A 23182-nucleotide genomic window follows, 5' to 3' on the forward strand; every position below is an offset into this window, starting at 1 on the left:
CATTTATGTTTGATATCATGCTGCTATTAAATATTTGTTGTCAGACCTTCTGACCAAAATTACCACGCTACGGTAGGTATCCTTCAAGTCTTCCAAGATTATTGTGTTTATTTATTCATTACAGCCCTCTTGAAATGCATTGTTTATTTTAATTTTGTTTTGTTATGGTGTATGTGCTGTGTTTGTTGAATGTTATGTCATGATTTGTTACTTATTGTCTGTGAAAATCAGAAAAATATATTAAGGCCTTAATTAAAAAGTGGCAGCGTGCATACAATAGAGTTTAAAAGTTAATTATTGACCTTAGAATAAAAAATGACTCAAGCTCCACTTATTATTAGTTGTCAAGGAGATAGCTCAGTCTTCTAGGTCACGTGATGACAATTGAGCTATCTCCAAGTCAACTGAGCAAAGTGAAAGGGATGCAGTTGAAAGCTCTGGAAAACCCTTTAGTGGAACTTGGAATAGTATGGATGTATTTATTCTGAAAATTCCGACCGGAAGCGGCTTGTCTCGTTCTTTGTACCTTGACTCCGGTCCTGCGGCTCACAGGACTCACTGAAGCTTTTTTATTCCCGCACTCTACATTTTCCTCTTAACACCCACTGGATTGGACGGAGTCTTTCATTTCAACATTTTAACACGTTTTCTTATAAATTAACATTTTAAACACTCCCAGCTGTTTTCAGTCGGACCCTGTTTTATTCCCACATTATTTCTGTTTGACACTTTTTCCCCCCTTCTTTTTCTGGTTGGATTTACAAAGGGCGTGTTTGGGCGATCTGTACCGGGAGTTTCATCTCCTGTACTTGTGCGACTCTGAGGAATGACAGCAACTGGAAAGGGACTACAATCCGCCTGAATGGAAACAATGGATTATAAGGAGCTGGGACATCATTTCGAGGAGAAGCTGACACTAACAGACAAAAGTGAGTATGTTACAGTCAATCACATTCATAAAAAATAGGTCAAGAATAACGTTACTGTAGAATTAAGGTGATATGAGGATGATTTGATTTCCTTAATCTTTTTTTATCCTACCAATCATAATGAAAGAGTGTCGGTATTTTACAGTATATCTGTCTTGTTTGTGAAACGCACATTCTTGGGAAGTAAAAATGTGAGATTCAACAGCTGCAGCAATACAACACATCAGATTTCCTCCACTAAAATCTTTTAAAAAAGGGGATGTTTGTCCGTCCTGGCAACCGGCTGTAATTCCTCCACATCAAACAGCGGGCTGTCTGCATCTCTAACAGGCGGGTCCTAACCAGCAGAGATCCTGGAAATGCTGCACTGAGCTGTGGTCTCCATTACCAAACACGTCAGTGGTGCACGGAGTGAAAAATGGCCCACATATACAAGCAGGCAAGCTGGTGCAGCTGAAGACACACACACACAGCTCTCTGCAAAAACAATCCGGCCACACAGTATTAGTGAGATACTAAACAGATCCCTGCAGGAAAACTCTCCTTCAGTGTCTTGCTCAAGAGCACTTCAGCTGGCTGATGCAGAGCTGTAACATCTGCATCTCCATCTGATGGTTTCTCTCACCGCACAGCCTCTTTGTAGCTGATCCAGTAGCCCAGAGAAGATTTAATTCCAGTAAAACCCTTATAATTACGCACAACTAAGCTGATATTAGTCCAATTTTCATCTTCTACTGTACACACTATAATGATTTAGTAATTGTAATGATGCGTTTGCTCGCTTTGTCTCAGAAGCCTGGAGAAGAAGGCGAGATTGACAGTTTAATTAGACTAATATTCTCTCTGATTTCTCAGGTATTATCGAGTGAATGATTTTGCCTGTGATTTATGATGTTTCTGTAGACAATGAAGGTCTTAAGATCTGATTATGAAAGTGGCTTACGTGATTGTGGTGTCTTGCATGCGTGACACAGTTACAAAACAACATGATTAATTCGTCCATATTAAGATATAAAAGCACAGAGGAGGAGCCTCATGCTGCACACCTCCATCACACACCTCCCCTTGACCTGTGCACCAGTAGAAGGTGACTCTCTGTTCACTGGCTGCCCTCCCCCCATCTCCACTTGATGTGGAGAGCGTTGGACGGAGGCAGAAACAATCTGCTGCAGCTTTCTATCACCAGCGAAGGGAGGCTGTCGTGGTGTTTGCTCGCTGCATGTGTGGGAGTCAATATGTTGCAAGAAGGAGAATAGCAAGTGTGCCCTGACGGATACTGGAATTGTGTTTTGGAGTTCGATAATAATCTATCGGCCATATTTTAAACATACACACATAACATAAACAAACAATCTTGATACGGATCCTTTAGATTTGTTTTTATTTTAAATTGTGACCAACATATTTACTGAGACATTTTACAGTGTAGAAATCAACTTGTCAGTGCTCTCTAGTGGTCAAACTATGCAATAGTGACGTTTGTCGTATATATATTTATGTAAAAGTTTGGCATTTCTGCAGTGCAATGTCTTGTTACTTATCATCCGACAGATATACGTGCGGTAATCTAATATTGGCGTGGACGAATCAAGAATAAGCCTGAACACGACATCCAGAAAATAAAATGGTTCCTGTTCTTGTGCCCTTTTGGCTACAGTCGTGATCCTGGTCTCTTCTGAAAGGCAACTCTTTGGAGTTTACAATCAAAAAGCCAGAATTAGATTCGAAGAAGTGATACTGAGCGAAGTTACAGAGGCACAAACATCTTAAAATAGTTTACATTGGTGGAATTGTGAGGCTTTGTGCTTTTAAATGTAGAGTTTGTCAAGAAAGGATTTAACTGGTGCTTGCTGCTTGTTCACTGGTTAAGAAGAGGGAGATATCATCCTGTGTATAGTTACTTTGAGGCTGTCTTTTGGTGCTAGAAATGCATCTTAATCGTTAGACTTTTGTGTTGTAGCAGTCATAAAAGTACATTCATTGAAGTGCTTGAGCAAATTCACCCATCAATGAGCCATCTAAGATGAGAAACAAAGCATGTTTTGGTTGCGGACCCTCCACCGAGAGCTCCAGCATGCAGTGGGGTTGATCAACATGTGACGTTATCAGGAATGCTAGACGCCGAAAAAGGCAGTGGCGTTAGATAAACAGAATTCTTTCTCTCTGACTCCTTTCTGGGAGCTGCGAGTCTCATTCTTGTACAAAAAGAGAGAGAGAGAGAAAAGAAAAGCCAACTAGGGTTTGTTTGTTTTTTTTACAGCCCAGTCTCCCTGCAAAGCTGTGAGGGAGGATCATAATCCCGTATCAAAGTGGTTTATTTAGGTCTGAGGTTGGCAGACCTTTGGTTTAGCCCTAATGCATGTAGACCATCCAAATCCCTAACACACATACACACAAACACACACACACTTACCCCTCCTGACCTCATCTCTCCTGTCATCCCTCACACCCCCTGAAACCAGTAAACCATCGACATTACGCCACTTAATCAGAGACTGTTTTTCTGTCTGCTGGAGCTTTGTCTTTGAGGAAACACAGCTAGCGGCTTCCTTTCTCTCTAACTCGGCGAGTGCTGGAGTCAAACCAAGCCTCTCCAAGACATGACATGTTCAAAGACTCTCTGTTTGTGGCTCGCAGTAGGAGTGGCACCGTCGCTGAAACAATTCACCTTTTGTGTGATGCTGACAGAAAACCCCTGCACTTGTTTCTAAAGGCGTTTAAATTGTATACGTAACAACTTCCTTCCCAGATGAAAACTTCTCCTTTCTGACTTTTCCTGCCTCGTTGGCCTGTAGTCGGAGTCTCAGAGTTAAATGCTCCTCTGTGGAAGTAATCATGAGACGTGGACTCCCTTTGGCCTTGCAAAGCTTCCCAGTCATGCTGACGTTATGTTCTTGGCGCACGTTCAACATCTCAGCCTGGCAGGCCTAGAGACCTTCTTCCACCGGATTTTGATTTGCCACTATCATTAGTCATCCTCCACCATTAAACTCAGAAAAGAAGTAACCTTGGTCTGGGGTTCCCAGCCAGTAAATAAGAGTTGAATTACTTACATGTAGGGCTGTAACTTACAATTAATTTGACAATTATTTTCTCAATTAATTAACTGGTAGCTAGCGTAAACTGCAAACATTAGCGTGTCCAGAAAACTACAGGTTACAATAAAAACAGCTAGCACATCCACTGAGTATATTTAGCCACTATGTGGAAGCCTTTCCTGGATGCTAAATTAAAGTTTCGGCTTGTCTATAAGCTAAGCAGCCAAAGGGCTAACTAGCTCTAAATAGCAATAAAAATAAATATAAAAGGAATAATAAAAAGCAATAAAAGTTATTTTGTCTTGTACGTGGATCAACTGCTGAGGATGTTGATGTTAGCCTTATTATTTTTGCATGATATCATGTGTGTAAAACAAGTCAGCTGGATACATTAAACAGTCCGCCAGAAACAGTGTTTTCAACCAACTCACGGAGCTAACGTTAGCTTAATTAGCTAGCTACCGTACAGTTTATATAATCTGCTAGCCACAATCTTCTTTTGTTCTTTGCTTTTCAAAATCATCGGTCTGAAATGAGATTCCTGCTAATTGTCACACTTTAGGTTGGTTAATCCTAATTTCTGAGAGTTTTTAATACTGTTTCTGTTGGCATTGGAGGGAAAAACTGAAGTCCAAAAACCCCAAATACAAAGCTCCTCACAGCCCCTGCCGTCAGACGGGGCTCAGGTTCTCACAGCTCTGCCAACTGTGTCTCGTTTGCGGCCCGGGGGCTCGAATGCTCGAACATGTGGGTGGGAGGGTTGGGTGTGGACGAGATCGGCTAGAATGACTCTGAGAAACTGGACGGGGAGTCGAGGTTTCAGGCGGGTTGTTGTGGTTTGAGTGGATCCTTGAAGAAGAAGAAAGGAGGAGGAGATGGAGCAGACAAGAGCTTACCCCCCCCCCCCCTTTACAGTCCACGTCAGCAATCCCTGTGACCAGATGCTATAAATCACAGCCATGACGCTAACTGCTCACACAGGAAAGGAGAGGAAATGCTCCATTCTGCTGTCGAGTATGAAGAAGGAGAAGGATGTTGCTTCCTCTGAGCTTGTGCACAGATTAGTCATGTTTCCCTCCGTATCCGGCATTCAAAAAAGCAGAAGTCATGAATGGGACGTTGGTTTTAATAATCCTGTTTGCAGCATAATCCTGTTAGAGAGCGGCGTGAGGCAGAGTTTAGTCATAAAAGGAACTGTCGTATCACATTTTATATATCAGAGTCATTGTATCAACACCTACACATCTGGGACTGTTTTAGAGCTAACATGGAGGGAGTAATCAGAGAAATTAGATGCAGATGAAGTGATCATATCTTCAACAATATGCACAAATACTCCTAATGTTTCACAGGTAATCCACAATTTTCAATCATATTATTTTTTTTCATCAAACATCTCTTTTTTTTGAGTTCTGTCAAGTAGCTGTTAGTGCTAATGCTAACTACATATTTCTCCCTCCTTTTGTGCACCAGCGGATGTTTAGTGTTGTAATGTAAAAGCTTCTGTGACTGATTCAGACTCGAGTCACTGTATTTAAATGTATCGGTAAATAGAGGCGTGGACTGTGGATCTGATTACCTTCAAATACCTCAAACTGATGAATACTTGGTGCTGAGGTCTGATATCCAGCCCTAGTTTCTGGGAACAGTTACATGAATTTGGCCTTTCAACCCAGAGCTGCTCTTGAATGCGTCTTAAATATTCAATCTAAAGATTCACTTTGATGTATTGGACAGAGCACATACTGTATTGATTGTGTCCTCGGGGCACTCCCCTCTCTCTTTCTTTATTCTGCATCTCGCTCCATGGCGGTCGGCTGTCTATTAAACTGTAATTGATCAATATTATTGCAGCTGAATTCATCTTTAGTGTTAAATAGGAGCTTTTTTTGCTGTGCTTGCTGCAGTAGAGACCTTTAAACAGTTCCCTATATTCGCAGTATTTCTTTGAATTTGGCGTTTTAGCGTCATAGGCGTTCAGCTGTATGTTTGGTTCCTGTCCTGTACTTGTCCCTCTGTTACCCATGCTGCCTTGCAGTAAGTACTAGATGTTTTTGTTGATGTGCTGCTCCAACCTCAGGGGAATCACTAACAGATGCGTCCCCCCCATCCTCCTGCTTTGAAGTGCATGTGTGCTTATGTGTGTGTGCAGATAACATTTGACGTTCGTGCCCACTTAAACTCACACACACACACACACACACGTCACTCATCACACAACATCTCAGTCACAGGACCGACAGGCTCTAATATTAGAGTGCAGATGATGGCGGATGCTTGCTGCTAACAGATTGCACGACCACAACCTAATTTAATCTGGGAGACAGGACAACAAAATTCAGAATAATAAAAACACATGTATATGATCAGCCATCTTGACAGATCTGACAATGATCCGTAGAAAAAAATCATCACTTCTGTTTGTGTAAGGATCCGCTGTCATGTGGTGTGTCAGATATTTTCTGCCTTTCTTTTCAAACCTCTCCAAGTGTTTTTTTTTTGAGCAGTTGAGCAAAATGAAACCAGTTAAAATGCAGCATCTTCTGCTGCACCAGTCAATTGATTACCTCTGCAGTCTCCTTCAGTGACGCCACACTGCTTCTCCCATTACCCACACAGGAGCCGCGGTGACCCAGCTAGCAGCTCTCTGCGGTGCCCTTTCATGCTCTGAAAGGATCCTTGAAAAGATCTTCTGCAGGTTGAAAGATGAAGACCAGGCTGCAGCAAAATACTGGTACATTTTGGCGGCAGCTGGTCAGGTTTTCCTCGGGCTTTGAGTTGACATCACGAACCCTCCAAGTCTGATGTGTCTGATGGTCAGAGCTGCAGTAAATCACACAGAGGCCGTCTGACCTCAGTGAGGCTTCATTACTGTCCTGCGGCATGTTGATTTTTTTCTCCAGAATGATCGAACATGTTTTTGAAGCTAAACACTACAGAGCTGATGCTGTAGCACGCTCTTCCTGTTGATTTTTAGTGAAGAGAGATACCGAATCCTCGTCTTCACGTCATACTTGAAATGAAGGAATTGATTAATTAGGGTTACAAGAAATAAAATTAATCGAATTAATTTGATATATTGTGCGACTCTAGTGTCAAGATGCATATCAGTTTTTCTTCAGTGATTACTAACCATTCATCCTGCGCCAGGGGATCTACTTTTCCCAAATACTAGTATAGTTATAGATAGAGACAGAGCATTTTTTGTCAAGGTATTTATTTTTTCCAGTTCTCACAGCATCATTTGTTGACCCGACGTGATGCCCCTCGCAGCACTGAAACCAGACCTCAGCCGAGATTAAACTTAGTCCGTCATCACACCTCACCGTGCTGCCAGGTCAACATTAGTCAGCCAGATACAGTTATGCCCTACTTCATGAGTCCAAAACAAGAGTGTGGTGTGGCAGCTGTGGTCTACATACACTTGTGGTGACTTGGTTCTGATGTTTTCATTAGAAGTTTCCATCACAAAAAGACTTTAGTTTTACTAAATGTTGACACCAACTTCTTAGTTAGAGTCACACATTAGCTGAAACCATTATGGAACCTGCAGACAAGGAGTATACTGTCTAATAGTTGGTTAAATAAAGGAAAAGAGATGTAATGAGGAGTGCGATTGCTTTGTAAAAACAAAGATGTGCTTGCAGACTCTTGCAGGCGCTGATGCAGTAAGTGGTCATTGTCTGAAGGAGGCTGGTGGTCTGCGGTTATGAGAGAAGTAAACATGCTGCAGTGCGACTCATTGTTACTGCAGATCTCTGTTTGCTTTACGTTTCTGTCTTTTGTTTCACGTGTTGTCTCTGTTTCTTTGACATTATCTGTACTTTTATTTAGGCACATCCCTTTGTAACTTATTTTTTTCAGTGGTGGTATACAGGGCTCAACATTGTTTGAAATGTTTCTGCTCTAATGCCGAAATGATGCCTGAATAATACCAATCTTTCACGCAACAAAATGTTAAATGCAGCTGTACAAGCCTGCTTTGATTGCTTTTTTTGGGGCACTTGTGGGCAGCACAACAAGCTTTAAGCACAACATTGACAAATTATCTCTTATGATGAACATTTTAGCTAACAGTTCTATATTTTACTCATCTAACAGACTTGGAGCAGCAGTCATTTGTAGCTGCACGTTGGGACACTTGATGAATTGAAGTCCAATATTCACTCTCTCTGTTTTTGGTCTCCACCATCTCCTGGGAGAAATATCTGTCTCTTTAGCTGCCAAATGCTCCACTACGTTGGCCAGCTAGAGCTTTATTCGCTGAAAACATCTGCTCGTGGCTGGAAACAGAGTTGATGAGAGCTGCGAGACTGAAGCAAAACAGTAAAGTTGCGGGCCAGAAAAACCAAAACAATGAACTGAAAGATGCTAATATGCTGACAGGAACTGCAGAGTCGGGGGTGAAAATTCTAGTTTCATCACTGTGAGCGTCAACCTTCACATAACATGTAATTTCTTTTCCCATTTGTTTATATGTAAATTATTACACATAAACATTGATTAATGTAGCTTTAATAGAATAGTCTAAAATTAACAAAATTCAGTTTTAAAGCAGGAACTACCTGCCCAAAGATTACAGACCTGTCCCTTTGTCACTTTTAAAGCAGTAGCCATATTTCTGTGTGGTTCAGGCTTGTACTGTACAACCATGTAGGGAGTATGTGAACGCCTGAGTCGGCCTGTGTCTACTGTATATTGCTCGGCTCATTCTCTTCCTTGTGTTTGCCGTCAGCATATAGAGAAACATACCTTGTGGTAACTTGTGTTTATTTACATCATGTGCCCTGCTTGCCGTTGCTATGTCTTGGAGATTACCTAATGATGAGATCATGACTGAGGAAGTGAAACTCCCTGACTACAGCTTCAGTCACAACAAACCACGCCTGAGCTATTTTCTCCCCGTCTCAAAGAAAAGCTTTTCTCAGCACCCGCCATTTAAAAGTGGTTCAAAAATCGTCCCCTTTTCTCTCTGCTTCACCTTTGACCTTATTTTCAGTATCAACACTTAGTTGGTGAAGAGAGAAGGAGGAAAAGGTGAATAATAGATGATACATATATGATTCATGCTTGGCTCTATTTAATGTCTTTGTGACTGGGTAACCCACTTCTTTGTGGTTAAAAGCATCTGGAGATCCCTCGGGTTTGCAGTGGAATAACATCCTGTCGCCTGCCTCGCGCCATTCTGACTCAATATATTTTTACTCTCATGTTCAGACCCAAACACTCTCTGTCGTACTTGGTTAATACTTTTGATAGCTTGTCCTGTTTTTACTCTGTATTCAAAGACAGAGGTTAGGGCACAAGTCTGCTCATGCTCACGTTGATTTATCTGCTGTTAGCATGTCCGGCTAACTAGCTTACTACCGAGCGTTACTTCCAAAGGCACGTCATTAGCTTTGTTAGCTTTGTGGGGGTACAGATTACTACTACTAACTACTACTACTAGTACTTTTTTCTAAAGTAAGCATTGAAACCTTACTATAAACCATCAGGGTTTACATTACAACAAATAACATTGTACAACATTGTTTGGACTTTTTGCCTGTTAGCTTTAGCCTCCGTCATCGTATCATGTATTTAGAAAAGATGTGCATTTTAAATACCTTTTTATAGGGTTCTCATTTAAAACACGTCAAGTGGAAACATTAAAGAGTCGGCTGGAGACAGCTCACTGAGTTTTAGTGTGAGCATTAGCTTGTGCTAGTAAGCTACAGCTGAAAAAATCTGCTAGCGTCAGTCATCATTTCAGGTGAATAAATCCTCGGCTGCCTGCTAGAAATAATAAGGCTTATCTTGTCTACTTATGTGTGAAATGGAAGAGCCATAGTTTCAGCGATGACCAAGCACTGAGTGGAAAACTTGACAGGCGTAGCCGCAGGGTGACGTGGCTTAGCGATCAGTCAAATATGCTAACTTCTAGTCAGACGTGCACATTCAGTGATCCAAAGAGAAAATGCAGCATTGTCCATAACAGCTGACACACAGCAGTTTTGTAGAGTAAGTGGTCTGTAATTGAAACCTAGCTTTTTAAATTAAGGTTTCTCTTCTTTCATCAGCTCAGAGAAGCCACATTTCTTCTTCTGTGACAGTGATTAGTAGCTGTGCATGTTGTTGTTGCTGCGACCTGGAGCTCATTGCAAACACAGCTGTTGGTCTGGTGAACTCTCGCGGTGTAACGGAAGAATCTGAGGGGTTCAAAGATTCGTGCAGCATTTGTCTGTGAGCCTCAGAGGCAGTGGTGTGGTTGACATTTTGTTTGTGGGTTGGTTTTTTTTTGTATCATGCATGCTTGAATTCGGACTCAGTGACCTTTTGGTTTAATCAGTTCTTGTTGTTGTTTGTCACGAGATGGAGGTGGGGAAGTGGATGTTTCAGTTTAGTACAATGGACAACAGATACCTTTTTCTTCTGCTGTTGAGGTGTAAATTGATGTACAGAATATTTACATAGTAATCTTATTTTGTGAGCATTTCACCCATGTTGTAGCTCTCCAGACCTCCAAACTGGAGGCGTGTGTTTTGGCCGTCGTTGCTCTCAACACCAGTGTCTCAGGAATGTTCTTCCTCTGCTTTTCCCTGGGGCGTGGACACTTGTTGCCCAAGAGTGTTTCCGCTTTTTTTCCATCCACAGAGGAAGAGGAGGTGGAGGCGTCCTACAAAGGCACATGTGGTCTTTGACGGTGTGTAAGCAGTCAAACACGTCCTGCACACGGTTGTGAAATGAGAACTGAAACAAAATGCCTGTTTTTGGTTAGAATATTGCAAATTCCTGGAGTCACTTAATCTGAGTTTGTGCATTTTGTGGAAATCAATCAAACAGTGTCCTGTTGCTTTGACTACACATACAGTATTTAATCTTCTCTCTCTTTTTGGATGAGTTTGATCCTTTGATTCCCTGGCACATGCAGGCCATGCAGACGCATACAAAAGACACACATTTGCTGTATAAACATGTGCGAGAGAAATGTGGATGCCAGGGATTCCTGAGGTTGGCCTGACCCAGATCCAACATGTCCCACTCATCACAAAGACACACACACACACACACACACACACACACACACATATATACATGAGTTCACATACTGGCTCTCTCATGCACATAACTCCAAACAATAGAGGCTGACCTGCTTCACACAACATGGGTTGAGAAAAACTGCTGACCTCCACCTTTCGAAAGAGACTGATTAAAGAGATGGTTCCCTTTTAATATTTCTCCTTTTTACTGAACCTACAACTCATAATCTCTTTTTCTAAAGTAAATATGTAAATATGTATAAAATCCTGTTGACTTAGATGTTGACGGGAACTGCTAATAGGCCTTTTTCACAGAAGACGTGTTTGACATGTCACAGTAGGAAAAGCACAGGTGTAAATAATACATTAATGATGGCTTAATTCAATTTAGCAGCTTTGGCTTCAAGGTCCTGGTATTGTGCATGCTGGTTCACTGTCACACTGTCATGGCTGAAGCCTTGATCATACTTCAGTGCAGACAGCTGCAGACTTGCACTTGACAGCTGAGGGGCATGAGCTTCAATACAAACTACAATATGCACGTTATACACATGAAGAAAACTAGAAAACATGATGGCGACCTGTTCGCCATCATGATGGCGACCTTGATGGCGACCTTCTGACAGCACAAAGAAGAGCTCCGGGACTCCCTAAAAACTTGGTATTTCGCCCGGATGGGTGTGGTTTTGCAGGACGTGGGACAAGATTATTTGAGAGTGGACAGTAGAGAGGGGACAGGGAATGTGGGGGAAAGATGAATGTGCATTTCTTTACTTTTAAGATGCGCTGTTTCCTCTGAACTCAAGTAGGCTTATCTTGACCACCAGCTGTGTGCACATACCTAAAGAAATACATCCATAAGTTTGTTTAACTGCAAAGGAAGAAAAATGCCCCCAAAGTTTCTTTTAGTAAGAATGTCCTCGCTGTAGCGGTAAAGCTAAAGAAAGTAGAAAATGTGATTGGATGGCCTTTTGTCCCACTTATCTGTCCAATGCCTCCTGTATTTCCATCATGCTCCTTGTGAGGGAAACGCCTCTTACAAAGTCACCACGTTTGCTCTGTTGTTATTTCCCATCTCTTACCTGGTGCCAAATTAAAGGGAAGATCTACCAGAAAACATGTAATGTTCCTCACATTTCTGGGACCATTTTAATGTTTTCATTTAATTTTTTGTCCATCACTGTTGTCCGACAGTCCCTCTACATGCACATACAGCACACAGCTGTTCTCAGGAACCTTTCAAAAAGAAAACACTAGAAGTATAAGCATCTATACTCCCTCAGCTGTCTGAGGGAAAACACTGTTAGATTATTAACAGAATATTCCTGACCATTATTGGTAAATTTCAGCTGTGGTTGAAGTTTAATGTTTGGCTCCCAGTTTGGCTCCCAGTTTGGCAGGTTACCAACTCTCATTTGGACGCCTTTCTCTGTTTTATTTTCATATTGGTGAAAATATGCCAGATGGATTTGGATTTTACCAGCCAATGTGGCCCACACACAAACAAAGTTAAGTTTCCTGCCCTGCCTGCGCAGTAAATCTGGTGTACCACATGCTGCAGTTTGTGGTCACTGTGCCGTCCCAAGGTGCCTCGACAGAAGCCAGCCCCTTTTATGGCCGACATTCTCAGTATGGTGCTTAGCGCTATTTATAAACCCAGAGTCTATCACAGTGGCACAGAAACCTGAGATGGCAGTGGAGGGATGAGGAGCCGAGGGGGAGGAAGGCAGGGAGGGAGGGAGGGAGGGAGGGAGTGACGGGTGAACATCATGCTGAATTTGTGTTTCTGTGTTAAATGGAGCCTGTCACATGAATGGCTGATCACGAGCGATAAGATGCACTTGTTGACTTGACGCTGAACATGTATTTCTGCAAGGCTGTGTGGATTGTCATTGCTGTTGCAGGGAAACCACTGACAATGTGTAAAACATGTCTATCAATATTAAGGATGCATATTTCAATTAAGGTATCTATATACTGGAAGCAATTTGGAAATTATGTCATTGAACTTCACGTATAATGACTGAATGTGGCCTAACTGTTGATATACTCACTCTTATGTTCTGTTATTCTTGCTCTTACTTCTATTTGGGGGATAATATTTCTCCAACTTTTGGAAATACAGTTCCCATAATGCTTTGGGGGATGTAAATAGGAAATATAATATTGCCATGGATTCATTGAGCTATATGCTGCTACAACTTGCTACATTTTTTTAAGCCTATATTTAGTTACCCTTTGGCAAATTAGCACCATTAAAAGTATGCCGAATTAGCTGTTAGCAGTTCCTGTTTGCAATGTAGACATGGATGTACAAACAACTATAACTGGATTGCTTTGATACGGAAGAAAACTTAAAAACTTGATGATTGTCAGGCAAGTTCTTTTTTTGTGATTTCTAAGCAAATTTCACACCTGACCAAGTAAGACGGTGGCAGTAAAGCCCCTGAGTGTATTGAATTGAGCAAGGCTGCGCTTTATTGCTATTGAATTCAACTTTTCAGGGAGGGAGAACATTGTATTTCTTTCACCACAGCCACACCCATGATGTGCTTATAGTAATAACTAGTTAGAGTCAACTCTGCAGCATAAACTAGAGTCATATGAGACATCACCTCATCCTCTGTTATAGTCGGCCTTTGTTCTGTAGTCTTTTCTGTGCAGCTTATCACAGTGTTACCTGGTTTACACGCACATTAGACATCAGAGATATTTCATGATAATCCACAGCAATCAAGATGCGACACAATCAACTTTTATTTCCTGGATTTTCATAAGAAATCACACTGAAAAAGTGGAACGTATGACCTGGACAAAAGTCCTGCAAACCTAAAATATAATATTTGGGCAGAAGATACTTCGACAGAGAGAGGGGACGGGTCACCAGACTGAGTGACCAGACAGTAGTGTTGGACACTTATTTATTTCAGTGACCAAAATGTTGACGTTAGAGTAGTCTACTTTTTTTGATGAAGACCATAAAGGGGCTACTTCACGCCCATCACTACTTCCAAGAAAGTCTTAGAGGTGTGCAAGTTGTTTATTCTTATTTTGTTCAGTATTAAGCTTCAGTTTATGCCTCCATAGAAACATGGAAATGCATTAATAATCAACCGATGCTGATTACCAAAACATAGGAAATAAATATCCATCGAATAAAACCATAGATAAGGACAACAGAAAACCATACTTCACAATAAAAAACTGGTAAAAAAAGGAGAGGGTAAAAAAAACATTTGAACCACAGAAAATTGAATTAAAATATCAAGTCTTATTGTAGCTCAAGCTCAAATTTTTACATCTACTTGATTTGTCTGGCTTATAATGTTTTTCTGACAGTGTTATGGTGGCAGTATAATCAGCTCCACTTGTGAATGTGCTTTTTTCGATATGTTTGACTTGTCTTTTAGATATATACTCTCCCCCCAAAGAATATTTTTAATTCTAGGAAGTCAAGTGATCTTAGTCGTCCTAAACGTTCCTTATTTGGACTCACGGTGTCTCTTACAGCCATGTACGGCTGGTAAACTGATCAAATTCAAAAAGTCAGACACACTTGGTGAACAAGTAATCTTCTCAAGTAAGAAGGGACATTGCAATCCTCTTTTTGCCAAATCCTAATCCTTTTTTTCAACATCAGGTAGAAGGAGTGCCGTCCTGTTTGAACATGATGCTGCATCTTTTCTTCTTACAGCTTCTCTCTAATCTAAACACACATGGGGCTCCAATTCACATCCTGTCATTCCTCCATTAGTATTCTACCTGTGCATTAAGCCCTGTGGTGAAGTACAGTGGGGGTAGCTGGAGTGGAGCCCAGTGTTAATCTGTGATTTATGCGGTTCGGTGAGCGTTTGGACGGGCCTGAGGAGAGCGTCACGCTCCATCTGCCCACTGTGAACTGGCCTTGAGCCTGCAGCCTCTCACCTTCCTACCTCTCTATCTCTAAACTCCCGTCTTATTATTTCTCCAGCTCTGGGCCTTAGCGCTTTCCGTCTTTATCTCTCCTCCTTTTTGTCTTTTCAAATCCTACGCTCCCTTTTTGCTCCTGTCATTATAAAAACAGCCTGCTGCACCATTTTTCCGCCCTCTCATTGTCCTCCAGCTCTCCTTTCTCTATAAATCTCTCTTCTCACCCTCCACATGTCCTTGTAGAAGTGCACAAATTGTCCCTTCTTCTTCTTCTTCCTGCTCCATTGCGTCATTGCAGCTCTGCCTCAGTTTGTCACAGACTTCTTCAGTGTGACAACCAGAGAGGGATAAAGGGAGGGAGCCGAGCGGTCGAACTCAGTGACGGTATCAGCAGGACGGCCGAGTGTGAAAACAAAGTCGGAGCAGGGATTAAAACAGGATGTGTTTTGTGGCTCTTTGCTGCCTCTTTGTCACCCTCCATGAGGGTCAGAGGTCAGGAAGTCTGGCCTCATGACCGGATCTTTGTGCTTATAGAGGCTTCATGTCACATAATGCATGAGTGTATTATTTTCATTGATAATGTAGGGGTGCTCTTCCAACTTTATGATGTTCAAGTCATGAGGAATCCAAACAGCTGTATAATGTCTTCTGTGGCTCCAGGAGGAGCTTCGTCAAGTCTGAGAAAATGACTGACATTACTGACTAATTTAAAACACGTTTATTGCCACGTAGGTTTTCACATACAAGGAGTTTGCCTTGGTGTTGTGTTGCACGACAGTCAAACATATACAAAGTATGAGAAAATATAGCAAATATATCAAGTCTGATATTTCAGAGAGATTCTTTTTAAAATGTGTCGCCCACCTTAATGGAAGTGCAGTACTAACTGTTTAGTCTATAAAAAGTAGTAAGATTTTGGAAAATGTCCATTAAAATGACTAATCTAAGGCAACGTCTTCAAATAACTTGTTTTGTCCAACCAACGACCAAACAGAGAAAAGCAATAAATTGTAATTTGAGTAGCTGAAAACCAGCTAATGTTTGGCATTTTTACTTAAAAAATGACTTTAGCAATTATTTGATTATGAAACTTTTTGTTGATGAATTCTCAGCTGGGGTAACTGTGATCATTGTGTGCCCCAAGTGAAGTCATGGGATTTATCAGTTTAGGTGGCTCTATGGGGATAATTAAGCCGATCTATCATTAATTATTCCCATGATAATCACTATGTAAGCATTTCTTATTTTTAGGGAAGAAAGCTGAAACAGACTCACACAACATTCTCAAATGTTTTCCTCCTCCTCTGCAGGAAAAATCAATGTGTATCTCGGTTTCTCCGCCTTGTTTTTACAGTGAATCTGTTGCTTCGGCTCCTTAAAAGACGATTCACTCCCACGCTTGTGTCTCACCTTCTGCTGGTGTGTTTAATGCTGTTGACAGGAGGCATTTTCTCTGCAGAACTGTAACCTTCAGGGACGGAGGGGGAAGTGTAGCGTCTCGCTGCGGATCGCCTGATGTGTGTGAATTGCGTGTGAAAGAGCAGTTAGTGATTTCTAATGAGGCGAGAGCGCTGTGTTAATGAAGTCGTGAAGGGATTTCCAGGTTTATAGTGAGGGTGTGTCGGCAATGGATGTTGAAAGAAAGTCACTAGCGTTTAATGTAAGCGCCACCTTGGAGACGTCAGGCTAATGTTGAATGACACGACAGCGAGACGCCACATATAAGACAAAAAGCATCAGTGAACAATGTGAATTCTACTTTTCACTGTGGTATCTTGTTATTAACCCGTTTGCCACTTTCTGTCTTCCAGCTCTGCCTCTGCAGACAGAGTCCATCCAGAATGGGGACAAGTCTTTGGGGAAGGACCCTCTGACTTCAGACGACTCAGCCATCACAGACCTCTCTCCCAAAACAGACTCCAGCCCCCAAACAGAGACCCCCACCAAGACAGATGCCTCCTCCAAGACAGATGCCAGGCCCTCCACCCCGGGCACCGGCAGCAGCCCTCAGCCCAAGAAAGGTCGAGTTATGGATGTTTCTCTTGGTCAATATCCGTCATACACACACTTGAGTGTTGGTTTAGCTAAAGGTGGCGACATGGCAATGAATCACATTTGGCTTTAAACCATACAATTTATTACATTTCCTTTACATCATATGTGTCCACTATGTGTAGAATTCACAGGTGATTTTTATTTTATTTGTGTTCAAATTCTACTCATTGCGGCTCGGGCTAATAGTTTTCAGCAGCAGTTTTGTTGATCTTTGAAACAATAAGCTCTTTTTTCCGAGAGGGACTGCTATACTGTTCAGTACTGGCACCGGTGAGCTTCATTTGCAGGCAGATAGCAGGTTGCTGTGATCAGATAGGATGCTGAGTTAACAGAGCGATGCAGCAGGGAGACAACGGTGCTCATTCGAATGACTATCAACCAGACACAAGCTGTCATAATGTGGTGTCATAAACAGAAGAAAATGCTGCAGTATCCCTCTTTTTCTGTTACAAACTTTCTTCCCTGTTTTCTTATTGGCTGATGAAGTGTAAAATGTGGAGTCAGCATTTTCTCTTACGGCTACTGGCCATGCGAGCATGTCAGAGCTCCATGTTAATCGTTCAGTTGCTCCCCGTAAAACACTGCAGTGCCACCCACATTCTCAGAAAAACAACGTCGAACGAAAACACTTTAAAAGACGTTAGAAGTGTGTAAAAGTTAATTAAGGTGGGTATTTTGTTTTTTATCCTCCATGTTTCATGTCTGACCTTGCTTCAAAGACAAAATCGACTCATCACACATATGAAAACTAAAACCTTCATGCATGATTTTTACATACTTTTTGTCCCAGTGCAGGTTTCGGTTTATGTCGAGTTATTCCCGCCAGACAGATGGTCGTGGCTGAAAGCCAAATCGTCATTTGCTACGGGGAGACAGGACGTATAGTGTGGAGGAAGACTGATGGTGTGGGGGGGGGGGGGGGCTGATGCATTAAGTGACGTCTCAGTGGGACCTGACCTCCAGGCCGATGAGATTTATTTTTCTCTGCACTTCATAGCGTCTGCATCTCAGCCAGACTGAAGCGAACAGCCGTGTAGGAAACTCTCTGAAAGGTGGGGAGGGAGGATATCCAGGTTGCCATGGAGACGGGGCTGAAGTGCTGCATGGCCCTCCGCGATTGGTTGAGAATGCGCGGCATACATATTACATAGCACGGAGAAGAACCCGCAAAAAAGGAGCCGGAGCACCCCGGGGGTCCTGGTTTTCAACGGTGCGTGCTCTTCAGTTGTGGCTTTTTCACAGCTGGTTTCAAGGCAGAAAAAGAGGCACACGAATCCTTGTGTTGCACCGCTGCGTCTTTCAAAGCGTGTATCAGGATTCATGCTGATTGTCGCTGCAGATGAGAACGTCTGAAAAATCAGCCAGTGTACGGAGAGATGGAGCCGCTTTGACCTTGAAACTGAAACCTGCAGATCTAGCATTTCTGCTTCTATGATGAGTCTTAAGGTTTTTATACATTAAGAGGTTTTATACATATATCTGTAACATGTTAATAATTTAATAATTCTCTCTATGAAATCTGGTTTATTAAATCCAGGTTTTTAAGGTATGCTGTATGTCTCTGAGACAAACCCAATGATATTGAAGTAGATGAAATCTCGTTTGTGGGGCTCACAGCTTTGAGAAACTACAAATAAAAAAGTCTGCGAGCAACAGAAACAATGTCCCTGTTCCTCTGGACAACACAGGTGTTTCTCATTGGAACTACTTTCAGCTGAAGAAATTGTAATTTGGGTGAATCAACACTTTAGAACTAAACAGCACAACACTGAGGCTTAGATTGCGGTGAAGTTGGGAATTTATAATAAAAGTACTATAAAACCATAACAGCCTGTGACAGCCTATTTCTGGATTGTGGATTAATCAAAGTAATAGAGACGTTGTTTCCAGAATGACGCGTTTCTGTTGAATTTTTAAATTAATTTTCAATGCTTTGACCACCTCAAGTCTCTCTTTTCTGCGGCTTATCTGGTTCTTCTCCTGAGGGATCACAAGACATTCCCAGTGCCAGATGGGATATGTAATTCCCCCCCCAGCGGGTTCTGCATGTGGTCTCATCTCAGTTGGAGTTGTTCCTGGAAAACCTCTTGAGGCAGGCGGCTAGAACGCATCCTAATCAGATGCCCGAACCACCTCAACTGGCTCGCTTTGATGTGAACGAGCTCCCAGCTCCTTCTCAGTGACGTAGCTCCTCGACCTCACTGTAGCACCCCGTGGATGTGGGTCGGAGGTTTTGGCGATCTGGCGTTGCTACCATGAAGTTAATTCAATGATAACACCATTTAACTTAAGAGAGCAACAAATAAAAAGTGCTCCGCTGTTGTATTCACAGCTTGTGCCCCCCAAAAAAATCAGTTATTGCAGGTTTAAGATGAAAGATTCAACTGAAAGCTTTATATTTTCTTTCTCCCCACAGATTCGATGAGCTCAGAGCAACGACAGAAACTTGCCAAGGAGCGAAGAGAGGAAAGAGCCAGATATATCGGTGAGAAAAGATGAAACAACACTGACGTCAAATGTTTTAACTCCTTTTTTTAAGTATCCTGTCGATGCACGAAGCGGGAATTTGTTGTAACCACCTTGATGCACGCACGTCTTCTATTCTATTCTTAATGTTAACTTTTCCTCTCTCCTCCGTCGCTCTGCTCTGACGTGACTGACGGTTATTTACGTCTCTTATTGTTTCTCCTCGCATGGCTTTCAGAACAGCAAACTCAGCTGCAAGGTAAGGCGCTTCACTAAAAACCCTCAGCGTCCGCAGCAGTCATAATCAAACTTGTGATGGGAATCACAGTCGTGCCCTTTGTTCTCCCCTCCATGAATCAATTTTATTTATTTGGTTTTTCTGTCGTCACTCAGTGGAAACTTTCGAACCCCGTGAACCCTCAGCAGTCTCACTTTTTGGCTTAAATGTTTCCGCTCATGTTATTTAAATTTAATTTTACTTTATGTTCGTCTGCATTCCCACCCAGCGTGCACATCCCATACCTATAATCATGGTTTGACTTTGTGGCTGCAGAATTAAACTTTTCTCTCTTATGAAAACACTGCACAAGCCCGAAGACATGAAAGACTATATCTAGTTTTCTCCCTGTGGATGAAGGCCAAGGCGTGAGCAGCCAATCAGAGCCCAGTTTGGTGGGCGTTTCCCTGAAGAGACGTCCCTGGAGCGCAGGGCGTGAAAAATGAGCAGTCATTACCATGAACTGAGACCAGGCCTCTCAGACAGATTAGATTTAATTACTACTTTCATTAGCATCAGTAATGTGGTCATGGTGCAGCCACAGCACAGTTAAAGCGGAGTTCTGCTGCCGTTTTATCGATAATATCTGAGGTTTACTCGGCTTCAGCTGCTCTGAGATAAGTTTAGTCTCCTGCAGTCTGCTTCTGTCTGTAATTACATGGTACAATGGTGAGGCCTCTTTCATGTGGAGCATGCAATTTGTTAAAAACAGTATGCACGTAGTTGCATGTATGTCACAAAACATGATGTTCACTGTACCGTTATCCCTTAAAAGACAAATATATCTGAAAATGTTGTGAGAAATGTGTTGTTATGTAACAGCAATGGTAACTCTCTGCAAAAATGAGAATGAAACGCACACTCACATGCGTTAAACCGACATGTTTGTCAATCCTGCAGCACAGACTGCAGACGTAATTGGATTTTTTCAGGAATTGGATTTATGGAGGAGTGAAGAGGGCTTTCTCATTGTTGATGAGGCTCAGACTTTGTGTGCCTCTTTGGCTCATTAGTGAAGATGAGCTGCAGAATGCTGAACACAAAACGCAGTCTTTGCCTCACAACCCCAGCTACATCCTCGCGAAAAGTATTTCTAATGCCATCTAACTCGCTGCGATATGAGGTAATCTTGAAACATGCCATGCCATTACTTCCCAGCATGTAACCCGCCCACATCATCCATGCTGACCATTTTTAAGTTTAAACCACCGAGCTAAAAAATATGTTGTATAAGCAGGCTTACATGCACATGATAAGAAAAAATCTAACCCATACGAGAGAGCGACTCAGCTGCTGGTTGATTGCTGTTTAATTGTTCCTCCAAGAAATGAGCCACGGCAGCGTATGCAAAGACAAACTGGCGTCTGCTGGAGGGTGCTCTAAAACACAGCGGGAAACTTCTTATTTACTGTTGTCAGGATTATAGTGTAATGAACGCAGCGTCTTCCATCTGCTTCACCCATCCTGTTTGGGTGTCGGTGGTAGAAGCCTATCAAGAGTTTAAGTGATTACACACAGTGATTGGATTTGAAGAATCGACTTTGGAATAATCTACGAAAGAGGAAATGTATTTAAATCACTGTTGAATGACTGTATTACACATAGATTTTATTGTGCCTTTTATTAACTTTTATGTTCTAGTCATGCTAGCGGCATGGCTCTGGTGATGGTAATGTCGGACAGACAGAAACATTTCAACATCCAACCATTGGAAGTATTGTAATGAAATTTGGTTCAGACATTCATGGTCCCCAGAGGATTAATCCTGCCGACTTTGGCGCTCTCCTAAAGTTTCCTCTAGCGCCACCATGAGGTTCACATTTGCTGTTTTGAGTGAAATGTCTCTATTGGATGGATTGCCATGAAATTTGGAGTAGATATTTGTGCCCCCCTCAGGATAATTGTGGATAACTTTGGTCATCACTTAACCTTTCATATGGCGCCATCATCAGGTCAACATTTTAATATGTTCAATACTTATGACCAAGTTTATGACCAAATACCTGCAAAACTAATGACATTCCCATCAACTGTACTTTATGTTTTTGTGCTTACTGCCAAATGTTAGCATGCTAACACACTAAACTAAAATGTGAGCATGTTAGTATGTTGATGTTAGCATTTAGCTTAAAGCACTAACGTGACTAAGTGCAGCCTCACAGAGCGGCTAGCATGACTGTGTTCTTGTTACCCTGCAAAGCACTCTCTAAACATTATTTAAGAAAGGTGCCATATAAATTTTTTTATTATTATTAGAATAATGTTTTCATTACAGTAGGGAAATAAAAATGCCTGGCTTTGCTTGAAAAAACCCAACTTGGCATCGCTAGCTTTGCTAACAGAGGAACAAAATTGAAAGAAAGTAGAACAAACCCTAACCCTAACCCTCAGCAACCTTTTTCTTTTATAACTTTCTCATGTCATGTATTACTCTCTCTCTCTCTTGCTTTTCTGTTTAAATTTGAACTCTCTCTGTGGTGACCCCGCAGCGGCGAAGAAGGCCCAGTGGCTGGAGAAGGAGGAGAAAGCCCGACGCCTGAGGGACAACCAGCTGGAGGAGCGCAGGAGGAAGCTGGAGGAGCAGAGGCTGAAGGCTGAGAAACGCCGAACTCTGCTGGAGGAGAAACAGAGACAGAAACTAGAAAAGAACAAGGTGAGAAAATGCATAACAACCAAGTTTAACTCAGGATGTAGCATCTGAAAACCGTCAATGAAATGTGTAATGAACAAATGATGGTTTTACCCTTTGATGCTATTTTAAAGCTTGTTTCTAATCATTAACACTGAGCTAATATGGTTGTAATCTTGTCCATATATTCAATAACACAGACACATTTCTATTTAATTAGTGTTAACTGAAGTCAGGGTGGAAACACTATGCAAGTGTTTATGCCAGCCTATTGCCTTTTGACCACTGGAAAATTGCCTGTGTAACAGGGATTTGATCCCATCTAGAATATCAGTCGTGATGCCAAGTAATGGCTGCATACAGCCAATTTTCCAGTGATCGTAAGTGCCAATGTGTCATTGGCTGTAATTGATCACAGCAGTGGTCAACCTTTTTCGCCCGCGACCTCGTGAAACCGTGTCTTCTTGTGACTCCTTGTCACAAGTTACACATGCCTATGAGTCCTGAGCAGTACTTTCCCTTCCAGCTGCAGATTGTTCAATTTGAGTCATTGTTAAAAGAATAGTTTGCGTTCTTGTCTCATGCCCGTGGGAGCAACAGCCTGAAGGATATTAGCCTAGCTTAGCATAAAGAGTGAAAGCAGGCAGAAACAGCTACTGTGGCTCTGTCCAAAGTTAAAAAATAAACCTACCAACGCCTCTAAAGTTCATTATTAAACACATTGTATCTCGTTTGTTTGTTTACTCAAACAGAAATGTAAAAACGGAAATATGTGGTTGTACAGGGAGTTTCGTGCTGTAACTATTTCATGGCTAGCCACAGCTGAGAGCAGTGGCTCTTGTCTTGTCGCCACAGTAAGG

At 42.0% G+C, this 23182-nt stretch overlaps 1 protein-coding gene across 3 annotated transcripts in view; it reads left to right on the top strand.

The window, feature by feature from the left end:
• Positions 1–621: 621 nt before the first annotated feature.
• Positions 622–23182, top strand: part of map7d1b (MAP7 domain containing 1b) — a 37593-nt gene continuing 15032 nt past the window's right edge. For 2 of the 3 annotated variants that reach the window (XM_070921709.1, XM_070921711.1), the window contains exons 1-4: positions 622–929; positions 16707–16916; positions 19367–19435; positions 22183–22346. In XM_070921709.1, coding sequence (XP_070777810.1) covers positions 863–929; positions 16707–16916; positions 19367–19435; positions 22183–22346 — 510 coding nt within the window. In that variant the 5' untranslated portion in view covers positions 622–862. Of the gene's footprint in view, positions 930–16706; positions 16941–19366; positions 19436–19654; positions 19676–22182; positions 22347–23182 lie in introns of all 3 variants that reach the window. The other variant, XM_070921710.1, reaches the window with a different exon arrangement.

Source organism: Enoplosus armatus, chromosome 16 (assembly GCF_043641665.1).
Source record: "Enoplosus armatus isolate fEnoArm2 chromosome 16, fEnoArm2.hap1, whole genome shotgun sequence".
NCBI classification, from domain to species: domain Eukaryota; kingdom Metazoa; phylum Chordata; class Actinopteri; order Centrarchiformes; family Enoplosidae; genus Enoplosus; species Enoplosus armatus.